We start from the raw sequence: 15,315 nt of genomic DNA, 5'->3' as shown, positions 1-15,315 counted from the left end.
ACAGTGAGCTATAGTGGAACTTTGCCTCCCCAGGAGACCCTCCAAGAGCTGTAGGTAGGTGTAGCCCAGGTTCCTATGGAGGTACTCCTTTGTGCTGGGTCCTAGTGTACGTGAGACCTTGTGTGCACCCTCCAAGAGTGGAGTATCTGTTTCCCTCAGCCCTGTGGAGTTCCTGCACTCACACCCTGCTGGCCTTCAAGGCTAATTGCTCTGGGGTTCTTCCGTCCAATGCCAGACCCTCAGACTGTCTTGGACGGCTGTTTTATGTGGGAACAACTCTGTATAGGCTGTGTGATCTTAATGTTTTTCAGTGTGTGGGTTGTTTTTAGTATAGATGTCTGCCACCTGTTTCCTCAGTGTATTCTGGCCATTATCCCCTTTATAGGAGGTGTGACTAATGTCCTGGTGACCAGAGCCTGAACTGGGTGTTGAGCAGGGCCTCCCCTTTGCTCTGTGTTTGTCACTGCCATGTCAGAGGTGGGGTCTGCTCACTAGTTGTTGGAGTGGAGGCCGGCAGATCTGTTTCTTAGCTGTGTTTCTGATCTGCGGTGTGAGGTAGGTGGGAGTGGAGCATGCTCACTGTGAGGGAAGCCACTGAGTATTCCTCCTCTGGAGCTGTTCACCAGTGGGTGTGCTCTGTTGTGTCACCATTCATGCATTGTGCGAGCTCTCAGATTACACTACTGTTGGCACTGCTCTAGGCCCCACCTTAACTGTGGGTATGCCAATTGGCCCTGGTGTCTCAGACATTGTTTTCACCATGCCACCAGTGTAGATCCACTGAAGTCAGGACCTAGGGTTGTAGTAATCATGGATCTGGACCTGCTGTGGGCACTACGGGGGCAGCTCAGACACTGGCCTGGCCCAACCCCACGTGGATGTGCCCACAAAGTCTACAGCTGCTAAAACTAGACCCATCTTGGCTGCGGGAGCACTTGTTGTCCATTCAGATGTTTTCTATGTGCTGAGTTTACAAAGCCAGTCATGGGGGTGTCAATTCACAGTTTGCGCAGCTCCAAGGAGAGAATTCAGCTTTTCATCCTTAGTTGCATGGTCCCCGGGGCTCAGCTGTGGTTTCAGCCCCACCTCTGTGTGTGGGCCACTCACAGAGGTCTGCTCCCGAGGCTGCCCTGGAGCACACAAGTCTGCTCTGGCAAGGAGGGGGCACAGAGAGGTGGTGGTGGCTGGGGTCGCAGCAGCCCTGGTGGGGACGGGGCATGCAGGTTGGCTCGTGGCTGTGGGTGTGAGAGAGCTGACCCCAGCAGGGGCTCTTCTTAGTGCCAAGGAAGGCAGGGGCTGCAGCATAGGGAGAAGGCTGCAATGGCAGCCCCTCCCCTTGCGTGGCACTCAACAATGGCCCTTCACTTCCATGACAGTCAGGGTTTCCTCCTCAAGCATTCCAGGTTGTGGATTTCCTCACTCTCCTTTCCTCAGGCTGTCTCCTCCCAGCCAACGGCAGTCCTCTCCCCAGGTTTGCTTTCCAAACTCCATGTTCCAGCACCCAGCTCCGTCTGCAGCACTGGACACACATCTCAGGATGGGGCACGAGGAGCTCTGGCACGGACCATCTGTGTAGGTCTCATTCTGTCTTGCCTGACACAGATCGGTTGCTCTGCTGTTCTCCGACAGCCCCCGAAGCACCCCTTCTGTCCCAACTGATCTCCCCGCTGGTGAGAGGGCTTCACTGACTGTAGGAACCTCTCCTCTCCTTCAGCTCCCATGCCAGGGGTGCAGCTCCCATCCCGCTTCCTCTCCTCTTCCTTTCACCTTCTTCTTTCTTTCATCCTAACTGGTATTACAGGGCTTCTTCTTGTCCTTGTAGGCGTCCAGGGTCCTCTGCTAGTGTTCAACTTGTGCTCTGTGAGAACTGTTCCATTTGTAGATGTATTCTTTTGTTGTTTTTGTTTGTTTTTTTGGCTGCACTGCATGCAGGATCTTAGTTTCCCAACCAAGGATAGAACCTGTGGCCCCTGCAGTAGAAGCACGGAGTCTTAACCACTGGACTGCCAGGGAAGTCCCTGTAGATGTATTCTTGTTGCATTTTGGGGGAGAGATGAACTCCACGTCCTCCTACTAGTCTGCCATCTTGACCCCTGGTTCCTTGCTTTTTCAAAAAAAATTTAATTGAAGCATAGTTGATTTCCAATATTGAGTGAGTTTCAGGCGAGCAACATAGTGAATTCTTTTTCCACTATATTACATTATGGGTTATTACAAGATAGTAGGTATAATTCCCTGTGCTATACAGTAAATGCTTTTTGGTTATTTTTTATGTATAATAGTTTTTATCTGTTAATCTCATACCTAATTTGTCCTGTCTCTCCTCTTGTCGCATTTGTAACCACAAGTTTGTTTTTAGGGCTGTAGGTCTGTTTCACTGTTGCATATGTATTAGTTTGCAATATTTTTTACATTCCCCATGTAACTGATAACATTCATTGTTTATCTTTGCTGTCTCACTACTACCACAAAGCATAATATTGCCTAGGTCCATCTACATTGCTGCAAATGGCAGAGTTTGAGTTTTAATTAGGGCTGAGTATTATTCCATTGAGTGTGTGTGTGTGTGTGTGTGTGTGTGTGTGTGTGTGTGTATCCCGATTCTTTTTACCTATTAGTCTGTGGATGGGCGCTAGGGTTGCTTCCATGCTTTGACTATTGTCAATGATGTTGCTATAACATACGGGTACATGTATCTTTTCCCGTGAGTGTTTTCAGGATATATATGTTTAGGAGTGGAAAAGCTGGATGATGTGGTGTTTCAGTTTGTATGTTTTGAGGAAACTTTATGCTGTTTGCATAGTGGCAGCCGCAATTGCCATTCACACCAACAGTGTATGGAGCTTCCCTATTTTCCACCTCCTTGCGAAGATTTCTTATTTGGAGCCTGTTGGATGCTAGCCACTGTGACAAGTGTGAGGTGATATGTCATGGCTGTTTGGATTTGCATTTCTCTAACTAGTAGCAATGTGGAGCATCTTTTCAGGTGCCTGATAGCCATCTGCCTGTCATCTTTGGAAAAAGAAGTGTATTCTGATGTACTGCCTATGGTTTGATTGGGTTGTTGGTTGGTTGGTTGGTTGGTTTTTCTCCTATGGAGCTGTATGAGCTGTTTATATGTTTGGATTCACCCCTTGTCGGCCATTTCACATGCAGATATTGTGTCCCATTTTTAGGTTGCCTTTTCGTTTTGTCGATGATCTCCTTTGCTGTGCGAAAGCTTTGAAGTTCAACTAGGTCCTGTGTGTTTAGGTTTGCTTAGATGACTTTTGCCTGAGAAGACAGATCCCTTGCCAAAGAGAGTGCTACGATTTATGTCCAAGAGTGTTCCTCCAGTGTCTCATCGAGGAGTTTTAGGGATTCAGGTCTCACCTTTAGATCTTTCACCCATTTTGAGTTCAGGTTTGTGGAAGGTGTGTAGAAATGTTCTAGTCTCATTGTTTTCCATGTAGGTGTCCAGTTTTGCCTACACCACTTGTGGAAGAGACTGTCGTCAGTTGTGTACTCGTGCCTCCTATGTCGTCGACTCATTGACCGTGGCTGCCTGGGTTTACTTCTGGGCCCATTTCTGGGCTCTCTGTCCTTTTCCATTGAGCTCTGTGTCTGTTTCTATGCCAGTACAAGACTGTTTTGATTTCTGTAGCTTTGTAGTTTGGTCTGAAGCCTGGGAGCATGGTAGCTCCAGCTGTCTTCTTTGCTTTGGCCATGCTGGGTCTTGTGTGCCTCCCTACAAATTTTAGGAATATTTGTACTAGTTCTAAGAAAGACATCATGGATATTTTGCTAGGTATTGCTTTCAGTCTGTAGATTGCTTCAGGTAGTATGACCATTTGAACAGTCTTAATCCTTGCAATCCCAGAGCTTGGGCTCTCTTTCCATTTCTATGTATCATCTTCTATTGGGTTCGTCAGTGTTTTATAGTTTTCAGAATATAGGTCTTTCACCTCATTGGTTAAGTGTATCCTGAGGTGTTGAATTCTTTTAGGTGTGATTTGAGAAGGCATTCTTCTCATATTTTTTCTTTTTCTTTCAGGGAGTTCCTTCATTTTTTACGGAAAAGCAGTATGTTTTTGTTTATTCATCTTGTACGCTGTGAGTTTGTGGAAGTCTTTTTTTAGTGCTGATACTTTTGGCATGGTGAATTTAATGTTTTTCTATTTCCAAAGTGTTACATCATCTTAAAATAGTGACAGTTCTCCTTCTTCATATCAAATATGTATTCCCTTTATTTCATGGTTTTACCCCATTTCTGTGGCTAGGACTTCCAATACTCTTTTTTTTCCCATTTTAAAAATTAATTTTTATTGGAGTATATTTGCTTTACAATGTTGTGTGAGTTTCTCCTGTACAGCAAAGTGATTCAGATATACATATACACATATCCCCTCATTTTTGGATCTTCTTCCCATTAAATCACCACAGAGCAATGAGTAGAGTTCCCTTTGCTATACAGAATGTTCTCATTAGTTATCTATTTTATACATAGTAACAATAATGCCAGTCCTCTTATTAATAGAAACTGCAAGAGGGGCACTACCGTTATTCTGCTTCAGGCAAATACAACAAGGTTGCTGTACAAGAAATGTTTGAAGCTGCCCTTTGTTATACAACATTTTCATATAAAAAGCCTGTATCATGTGTTAGAAAAAGTCTCTCCAATAAAAGGTAGAAGAGACAATGTACTTTGCTGATGACAATACCAAATCACAATAAGCTCTAACGTATTGCAGAAAAAGACCCACCATACTTTGCCATTCCAGGAAGAAAACTAATTCCCTGTGTTAAGTTTGTAAATATTGATACATAGAAAAGCATCTTCTCACATCAATAGTGGATTAGTAGTTTGTGGGGAGTTGAAGGGAGCTACAGCTTTAACTATGCTGTTTAGATTTTCTAAAATATGCATCCAGGTGTTATTCCTAAAGTGAATAAAAATAAATAGGAATTTGAAAAAGCTAGTTATGCATTCTTGGGGAATAACAGAATGGCCCTCATTAGAGCCAATGTCAAGAGTACTGTCAGGCTGGTGCCCTGGACCTGTGCCTAGCGTCTCAAATGGTGGTACAAAGCATTCACTGTGCCCAGATGACCAATGTTGCAAAAAGTCCTGAGTCTCACTCGGTGATATCCATCTTGTGCCTGGCTTCCTGTGCCCAAATTCTCTCACTTTTCCGCTCCCAGTGGGACTGTAGAGAGCCATCTTGTACCCTACCCAGGACCAGGATTTATTTGCTAATTGTGTCCCACAGTGGTTCAAGCAGTTCATACTGTTTGGATAGTCAGTATTGATTGACACCAAGAAAGTCCAATGAGTGGGCCTGATAAACCACTCTGACATTATTTGGGCGTCTAGACTAAACAAAAATAAGGCAGAAGGAAAGGTATCTGATCTGGTGCACAGCAAGCCATTTCTGAATTACATAGAGGTTATGCCATGAAAACACCTGGACCAGTACTTTCTAACAGATCAGACCCCTTTTTAGGATGATGATGATGATATTGGTTACCATTCATTGGATGTTGGTTACATGCCAGGCACTGTTCAAGATTCTGAGAACAGGGCTTTACACTGTGAAGTTAGAAAGGCAGATTATAAACATAATAAGCAGTAAATAGCTACCATTTACTAAGCATTTACTGTGTTCCTGCACAGTAGATGGCATTCTCCCCACTTCACACGTAGGAAACTAAGGTTAGAGAAGGTGAAAGGACTTCCTGTGATCACCCAGTTAAAGGGGCTGACCCAAAGAGGAAATTGGGAGTGTCTATGCCAGGCCCCCAGTAATTGCCTTTGTCTCAGGACAGGACCACATTCCCTTGGGAGGGGAGCTCACAGTGAGGATTCACAGGGCCCAGGACAATGATGACCCCAGATGTGAGACTGTTGAGGTCAGTAGAGCAGTGGACAAGAGGTGGTGGTACAAGGCAGGAACAGTAGCCACCACATTCAGGGCCCCAATACTGATTATGCCAAGAGCCCTGAGCTACACCTGGTGTCCTGACCAGGTTTTGGCTCCTCCATCTGTCCCTTAAAACACAGCATGTTCACACTCACTCTCCTGAATGGAGCCCCCCATTATTCCCTGACCATGGTATGTTCAAGTGTTGCCCACAGAATTCTCCAGGACCAAATTAGTTGTTTCCTGAAAGCACCCTAACATCTCCCCCCACCTCCCCACCCCACCCTCTGTCCAAACAATAGGAGCACAGCAGCTGCTCCCATCACCTGGGAACATAGAGATAGATGCCAGCGACATCACATTCACCACACGAGAACTCAGGTTCCTGGCAGGGCCCGCCAAGCCAGTGTATAGCCCCTGAATGTTCCCCATAGCCAGAGTCTTGACCTAAGCAGGGGAATTTCTCAGCCAGCAGCCAGAAACATGGGACATGCAGCCATGAGTGAATACAGGCAGTAGCATAGGGGAAACCCCTGAATGCAGGCCCAGGAAGTTTGAGTTCTCTTCATGACATTGTCACCAACAAGTAGGGACATGACCTCAACCATAAACCTCTCTGTTCCTGAACCTCCAAAATGCTGAATGAAAACAAGTTCAGTGATCTTAAACTTTCTCCCCAAACAGAATCTTTGTGCAGGTGCATACAAGGAATTTTTATGCCCGTGGCTCCCAGAATTCTGATCATTGGTTCTGGCATGTGGCAAAGAATCTGCATTTTACACTAATTGGCCAGAGAAGGCCCGTGTCTGCCAATTCACAGATCACTAGCTTAAATGCCCATCAAGGGAAGCCTGATTTTAACAGAATTCTGTACAAAGGAATGCTATGTGGCCCTAAAAACGAGAACATACAAGCTATTTTATAAAAAGGGACAAAGTGAGCAATCACATGGTTGAAGGACAGGGAAGGAAATGTTTGACATTACTCTGAAACCAGAGGAAGGTATTACCCGTTCCAAAGTAATTATAGAGTGTTTTCTCCTATTAACTCTGGATAAGCTGTTGAGACACACCTTCCCTTTACCAGTACCATCTGCCGGGAGACTCACCTTTAAAGTGACACCCAGATCCAAGGCGCTGCCGCCTGCATCATCTTGAGGGGAGCCCGACGCGTCAGACCCAGATCTGCCAGTTCCGGGCTCCAGCCAATTGCTTCTTCCTTTGGCATGACCTTTTCATCGTTTGTCAACTGGACTACAACAGATACACCTCTCACGTGTAGTGTAGGTCAATTTAGAGAATGTGAACTGTTGGATTAGCTAATGGAAGTATAACAGTGACCATCATGCTCAACTGATAGATATATAAGTTGAGCCTGCAGTGACTGCAATTAAGACCCTCAACCCTAACATCCCTTCCCCTTTCGACACCACTGGGAGGATCCGACAGTCATTAACAACTCAGGTGAACAGCAGCGTAGGGATGCCATCCCCAACACACTCCACTCTTGGACCAAAAGAAGATAAAAGGTCCCTTCCAGGGCGAGGTCTCAGGGGACGAGGGAACTGCATCTCCCTGTCCCGGTGCAGCGCTCCACTGGTGGGACCTGAACTTGAATCTGTTTTCCGGTTAAGGTTTTCCGTATCTGAGGTCAACGCAAGGAAAGCCGGGAACTCGACCCAGGAAGCCTAGTCCTAGAGCGGCACGACTGCTCCGCCCCCTTGAGGCCCATGAAAGTATTTCTCTAGAGTAAACTACCCACCACAGCCGGGGCTACTGGGCAACACAGAGGCCTCCACTTCTAGGGGCGGAGCCTAGGAAGGGGCGGAGCTTAGCGTGAGGCTGCTTTGCGACTCGGGTTCCGCCGGCGTCGCTCACAACGTCCTTGGCGCACTCCTGCGCAGGCCCGTCCACGTGAGGACCTGAAGATTCACACACGCAAAGCCGAGCCCAGCAGCTCCCCTAGAAGCCAGGACTGAGGGATCCCGAGAGGCGCCCCCAGAGCTCCGAAGGCTCCTCCCTCGTCCCGCAGTCCTGCGCCCCACCGCCCTGCTTCGGCCTCACCTGTCGAACCGATCTGTCACTGCCTGCAGGACCCAGCCCTTCCTGGTCTTCTGCCAGGCCCCAGGCCCGCGGCGACACTGAGAAGATGGGCAGCCGGCCCCGCAGCCCCAGCGCCTCCCCTGCGGACCGGTGGGGACCACATGCCGGAGGACGGGGCCCCGCCAAGCGCCGGCGAACGGAGGAGCCCGCGGGCCCCGAGTCCAAGTCCAGGGCGGCGCCCAGCCTGGACAACCTGACCTGGCCCCCGACCGCGGACACGCTCGTCTTCGTGGTGGTCCTGCCCGCCGGCTGTGCCCTGCACGTGCCCCTGGACGACGTCGACCTGCTGCTGGAGCCCGAGCCAACGTCCGTGAGGCAAGTGTCTCTTGGAGATCGCATCCTCATGCTGGTCCCCGAGGCCCTCCTGGGCTCGGGTGTGGAAGGCCCGTGGGGACAGGGCCTGGGACGGGGCGCTTTCCTGAGCGCTCCCGGGGAGTACATGGCCCTGGAGCCGGGATTCTTCTGCGCAGCCGTCCCAGAGATCTCCTGCCAAGAAGAGGTCAACGAGGAGGACGCACACGCTGACGCCGACTTCCTGCCGGCTGGGACGGATGCTGCTGCAGTCTCAGTCGCTGGGCTCAGCCCCTCAGCTGGATGTATGTCTGGCTTCGACCTGTTGGGCCAAGCCTCAGAGCCGTCCCCTCGGGCCCCCAACACTACTCCAGAGAGATGCTCTCCTCACCACGACGACAACCTGGACTTGCACCTTCCAGAGCCCTTCCCTGACTCACCACTCCAACCTCTACCTCCCTCTCCAAGTCCAGGTCCTCACCAGCGTCCCCGACGCCCTCATGGTCCTCCACGCAAGACCCGGAAATGTCTGTTCCCTTAATTATCTGCCTCCCACAATTCCTGGCCAACTCAACGGGGACCAGGAAAGAGTCTTCTGACATTGGCTGGGTGTATTGTGCACACACCATAAGAATCATACGAACAGATGCTTTATGGATGCAGGCTGCACTGCAGAAGTTTGATCAGTGACTGACTAAAACACCTGAAAGGAAGCTCACCCGGGCAAAGAAAAGCCACTTGAAATCCACTCTGCTTTCCGACAGCCAGACTGCTCCTTAGATTTTCTCTAGGGAGGGCACCCTTAAGCATCTCTACCCCTCTCCTATTCGCTTCAAACCTAAGCGCCAGCACTTTTCTCTAAAAAGCCATCCTTTTCTGGGCACCCGACCACTGCCCATACCCCTGTTCCCCGCAACCCCCTTAATAGAGTAATTGCTAAATTTGTTTTGTTTACAGGGTTTTGGACCTAGTGTCCATACTAGTTTACAACAACCCTCTACCCAGTTTGACCTTTTCTGGATGGCAGCTCTAGCCCCTTTGGGGGAATCTAGCCAGTAGTTGTATGTGGACAAATCTTTGTTGGATCCAGAACACAGGATGGGGAACAATGATCAGGCGCCCTCCTCTTTTTGAATGAGCAGGTTGGCAAATGGTTTAACTTTATTGCTGGGTTGGGGGTGGTATTTTCCCAAAAGAGCCACCTGTTTTCCATTCTTCTTATATGCTTTGAATATATTTCTCTTGTCCTGGAAAAGTTTGTAATTCTAAAGATTCTGTGTTTTATACTTCTAAGATCCCAAATAGGTTTTGTACATTACTACGAGCATATAGAAATAATTTGCACTTATATTGGTCTGATATCCAGCAAAATTACTTAATTTCTGTACCCACTTCTCTGTAGATTCTCTTGCTTGACTGATAAAGATCTCTCCAAATAATGAGAGTATGTCTCTTTTTTTTCACAAGCCTCTTACATCTTATTTTTCCTTAATCTTTTTTTAAAAAGAAATTTATTTATTTATTTACTTATTTGCGGTCCGCGGGCTTCTCACTGCTGTGGCATCTCCCGTTGTGGAGCACAGGCTCCAGATGCGCAGGCTCAGCAGCCGTGGCGCACGGACCCAGCCGCTCCGCAGAATGTGGGATCTTCCCAGACCGGAGAACGAACCCGTGTCCCCTGCATCGGCAGGCGGACTCTCAAGCACTGCGCCACCAGGGAAGCCCTATTTATTTATTTTTATTCATTTATTTTTGGCTGCGTTGGGTCTTTGTTGCTGTGTGCGGGCTTCCTCTAGTTGCAAAGAGCTGGGGCTGCTCTTCGATGCAGTGCGCGGGCTTCTCATTGTGGTGGCTTCTTTTGTTGCGGAGCATGGGCTCTTGGCCCGTGGGCTTCAGTAGTTGTGGCACGCAGGCTTCAGTAGTTGTGGCTCGCGGGCTCCAGAGCACAGGCTCAGTAGTTATGGTGCATGGGCTTAGCTGCTCCGTGGCATGTGGGATCTTCCCAGACCGGGGCTCGAACCCGTGTCCCCTGCATTGGCAGACAGATTCTTAACCATTGCACCACCAGGGAAGTCCCTCCTTAATCTTTTTTATTGGATATCACTTCAAATCCAGGTCAACTGGTATAGTCAATAGGGTCATCCCTTTCTTTTTCTTTTGTGTTTTTGAAGCGTAGTTGATTTACAGTATTAGTTTTTGGTGCACAACAAAATAATTCAATATTTTTATAGATTATATTCCAGTTAAGGTTATTACAAAAAATGGGTATATATTCCTCTGCTGTACAATATGTCCTTGTTTCTTATGTACTTTATACACAGTAGTTTTAATCCCTCAGTCCTCTACCCTATCTTGTTCCTCCCTCCCCTCTCCCCGGTGACAACCACTACTTTGTTCTCATTATATGTGAGTCGGTTTCTGTTTTATTCTATGCATTTATTTGTTTTATTTTTTAGCTTCCACATATGAGTGATAACATAGAGTATATGTCTTTCTCTGTCTGGCTAATTTCATTAAGCAGAATATACTCTAGGTCCATCCACGTTGTTGCAAATGGCAGAACTCCATTCTCATCAGACTGGCATCCATTTGCACACACTTTGCAGTGGGTATTCAATAAAACCAAATGAGCCTTTCTTCTCCTGATTTTCTTTTGCCCTGATAGTTTGGCTTTAATCCAGAAAGAGTGTTCTCTTTGGTGTCAGGTGGTGGAGGCTCTGGAGTCTGCATTCGGAGAAGTCGTGTTGGGGCCTGAGTCACGAGATGTACAAGCCCCTCGTTTACCCACCATTGCCAGCTCTTATGGGGTAGTGTAAGTGTAGTGCTTCTACTCTTCCAGGAAAGATGCCTGCTTCTTACATGTCATCTCACTCAACTCCTCATAGCTTCACTAAGGAGGATTTGGCTTGAAGAAAACTGTGCATTTGAGAGGCTCCTTCGATAAGAAGGGGAGAAGATTTCTCCGTTTCAAGGGGCAGCATATTTTGATTTGGTATAAGGAGGCTTCCAAACAAAACTCTGAATCAAAAGCTGCTTCATCACATCATTCTCTGGCCCAAGCTGATGACCAATTTGGAAAACAACTAGACTTATTTCTCTATTAAGTCCTCCAGTTGCCTTTCCCAGATCTCCCTCTGCCTCTCCTCCTGCCATTCTCTCTCCTTCTGGATTCCACTGACTCCTCCTTTAATTCCCCTTGTCCCGGTCCCCTGCCTTTGCCCAACAAACCTCCAAGAACCCAAAATGCTAGCTGCCTCTGAAGATCCACCCCCATGCACCAGGTATTCAGACAACTTCAGAGTTTAAACCTTGGACCTGAGCTGAATTACGAGCTATTTGTAAAAATGTCTCTAAATTCAGACATGACCAGCAAATATTCAGAGAAGAATTCAGCGTTCTATCGGGTGCATAAGCCCCAGACTTGTCTTGACACAAATCACTCATACACATATTGGTCAGAACTGCCGATGCTCATTTCTGGATGGCAAAGCAGACTGGACTGACCCAGGAAAGGACCTGCAGGATCTCTCTTACCACAATACACCTAAGGGTTCAGTAACAAGCCTGAAAAGTTGGGCAAAGTCTCCTAAAAATCATACCTGAAACAGTTCCAATAAAAATCAATGCAGCTGCTACTCTTTCTATAATAAGCCCTGCCACCTTCGCTCAGCCTCTTCCTCGGCATAAACGCCCCACACACGTGATCAGTATTTCAAATAATGCACAGATTTTCCCTGTCTCCCAGCCTTTATAGGTAACCCTTGAGCCCTCTGACTGGAAACATTCCTTCCTGCTCCGTGACAACACACCTGCCAATCTAACAGGGTAGAACGTAACTTTACACATAGAATTGTTATATGAGAAGCACACCAGAGGGACTATTTCTTGAGTTTTCAGAGGAATTCTCTATTCATAATCAATTGTGTCTGGTCTGAATATAGCTTTACATTCCCCATTATATTTGATAGATACTCCAGATAAATGTCTTGACACAACATCTGACCTTTATGAGTTAGAAATTTCACTGATGTAGGAAAGATAATGGGAGCAGAACTTATTAAAGTTCAGATACATTCTACAAAACCATTACCCAAACTTCCCACAATATCTCTTGATGCCAAAAGAAGAGCTCAAACGTATAGTTGAGTGCCTTCTACAAAGGTCTTCCCATGCACTGCCTTTTTAACACTCTCATCCACCAAGAAATCAAGGATGTTGATTTGTTCATGACCTTAAGCCATCGACAAAATATGTATATTTCACTACCTGACAGAAATTAATCCAAAAAACATTTGATCATCAATTCCACATGAAGCCACTTGCTTCACTCTACTGAATCTTTGCTCTGCCTTTTTTTCGTGTGCGTCTAGACCAAGACAGTCAGTACGATTTTGCTTTTACCTGCGGAGGACAACAACATACCTGGACAGTCATGCCCCTGGAGTACCCTGGAGCCCCCTTCTATTTTTCCCTGGTTGTCGATCAAGAGTTAAAAGATCTAAATTTCCCTTGTGATTTAGTCCTAACACAATGTGTAGATAATCTACTTTGTTCAAAGAACAAGGAAGCCTGTAAAAGGTTTCCATTGTCTTGCCCCAGCCTTAGCAAAAAGGAAACATAAAATTTCAAATATAATTATTATTTTGCCAAAATACAGTCCATTATTCAGAGCATGACTCATTTCAGAAGGGGAAAACAATCTTTCCTGATAGACTAAAGACGATCCAAACATATCCTACATCCTTAACTAAAGACAATTGAGATTGTTTCTGGTTTTAACTGGATATTGCAGACAACGGGTACTAAGTTTTTGTGAGATTGAAACACCTCTTTATGAATTGACTAAGTCCTCAGTCGGAGACCCTCTCCTGGGGAACCCAAATGTGAAGAGGGCTTCTGTATCCTGAATAAGGCTGTTCAACAGACTTTCTCTAGTCATGTCTAACTACTAAAACTCTTGTGTCTATTTGTGCATAAGCAATCTGAGAAGCCTGTGGGATTTTAACTCAAGTTGATAAGAACTAGCCAAAACTCTTTTCTCCAGAATTTTACTCAGACATAAAAAAGAATGAAATTTTGCCCCTTTCAACAATATGGATGGACCTGTAGGGAATTATGCTTAGTGAAATAAGGCAGAAATAGAAAGACCAATACTGTATGTTATCACTTATATGTGTAATTTAAAAAGTGAAACAAAGAATTGAAAATAACAAAAGAGGAACATACTACTGATATAGAGAACAAACTAATGGTTATCAGTGGGGAGGAGGAAGATAGGAGTAGGGTAGTAAGAGATACAAACTACTGTGTATAATAAATACTGCAAGGATATACTCTATAGTACAGGGAATATAGACAATATTTTATAATAACTTCAAATAGAGTATAATCAATAAAACATTGGATCAGTATGTTGTACACTTAAAACTAACATAATATTTTAAATCAACTGTTGTTCAAAAATAAGTATAAATAAGAAAAAATCCATTACTCCAAAAACTGTAAGGAACTAAGAAATCTTTATAGACAAAGGGAAAAGATCTGTGGTCTATACATATGATGAAACATTTTTCAGTGATTTTAAAAAATGAGCTACGAAGCCATGAAAAGATATGGAGGAACCTTAAATGCATATATCTAAGGGTAAGAAGCCAGTTTGAAAAACTACATACTGTGTGAATCCAAGTATATAACATTTCTGAAAAAGGCAAAACTATAGAGACCATAAAAAGATCAGTGTTTGCTAGGGGTTCAGAGGGAGGATTGTGAATAGGTGCAGCACAAGGGATTTGTAGGGTGAGGAAACTGCCCTTTGTGATACATATGTATGCATGACATCATCCATTTGACAAAATCCATAGAACTATACAACACAAAGGATGAACCTTAATGTAAGCTATGAACTTTATTTAATCATAACATTATCCATATTGGTTTATCAATTGTAAGAAGTGTACCATAGTAATGCAAGATGTTAATAGTAGGGGAACTGTGTGTGGGAGAGGTGTGATATATTGAACTGTGTGCTATTTGCTCAATTTTCAGTAACATAAAATTGTCCTAAAAGTAAATATATTACTTTTAGAAGGTAAGGAAGAAAAACAATCCATTTGAGAAGTTAACTTCAAGGGTAAGATTTTTAAATGAATATACATTTTAAAATGTTTGATATCCTCAAGATCTAAAGGAAAGAAGAACCTGATTGATGTAAAAAAATGAGGATTTTGTTAGGAGAAGTCTGTCAGAGGCAAGTTGCATACATCACTAAAATAGCCAGTTTAGTGTTTACCTACTTCCCCAATCTCTAAAAACAAAAACCAACCAAAAACATTGCTTAGTATACTCTCACTCTTGACCCTGTTGGAAAGGTTTATCCCCCTTGTCATAGAGCAATAGCTATTAGTGCAAAACTTGTTGATGCTTCTGCTGAACAGGTTCTAGCCTCCTCGCTTGATTTCAGGGTTCCTCATTCAGTACAGACATTACTAATGACTGAACAGACACTTTTCAACCAGCCAATTAATATCTTCTGGGATACTATTACCCTCTCCCTGTCACATTACTGTTCTTTACTGTAACACTCTTAATCCAGCCACTCTCCCTGCTCTACCAAAAGAAGGGGAGCCTCATGATTGTCTTACTTCAGTTAGGAAACTCGCTGACCTCACTCAGATTTACTAGAGACCCCTCCTGAGACTCTGACCTAATATTATCTGTTGATGGATCATACCTCAAAACTGAAACTGGAGGTTATCAAGCAGGATATTCTATCAGTAATCTAAACTTTCCTTTAGTATACAGTCTTCTACCTGAGGTAAAATCAGCCCAAATAGCAGAACATATTGCACTTACTATAGCCTGTCAACCAGTCAGACCAGGAATTAAGCATATAGCAGGTGTGCTTTTGGTGTAGTACATGACTTTGGGCTGCATTGGAAACAAAGGGACTTCCTTGCCTCTGCTGGTATCCCCTCAAAAGTGGACAAATTAAGGAACTTTTGGACACAGTTCCACTTCCTTGA

General features: G+C 45.2%; 1 protein-coding gene across 1 annotated transcript; it reads left to right on the top strand.

Moving 5' to 3' along the window:
* Positions 1–8,048: 8,048 nt before the first annotated feature.
* Positions 8,049–8,834, top strand: LOC308617743 (proline-rich protein 23C-like; the record flags this gene model as incomplete). Its single annotated transcript, XM_081235083.1, has 1 exon — positions 8,049–8,834. One exon carries the CDS (start codon positions 8,049–8,051, stop codon positions 8,832–8,834), a length of 786 nt encoding a protein of 261 aa, XP_081091209.1.
* Between the last annotated feature and the right edge of the window lie 6,481 nt (positions 8,835–15,315).

This window comes from Mesoplodon bidens (assembly GCF_964165515.1).
Source record: "Mesoplodon bidens genome assembly, chromosome: 5".
In the NCBI taxonomy this organism is placed as follows: domain Eukaryota; kingdom Metazoa; phylum Chordata; class Mammalia; order Artiodactyla; family Ziphiidae; genus Mesoplodon; species Mesoplodon bidens.
The sequence above is the reverse complement of the archived record's forward strand: the minus strand, read 5'-3'. Positions and strand labels throughout refer to the sequence as shown.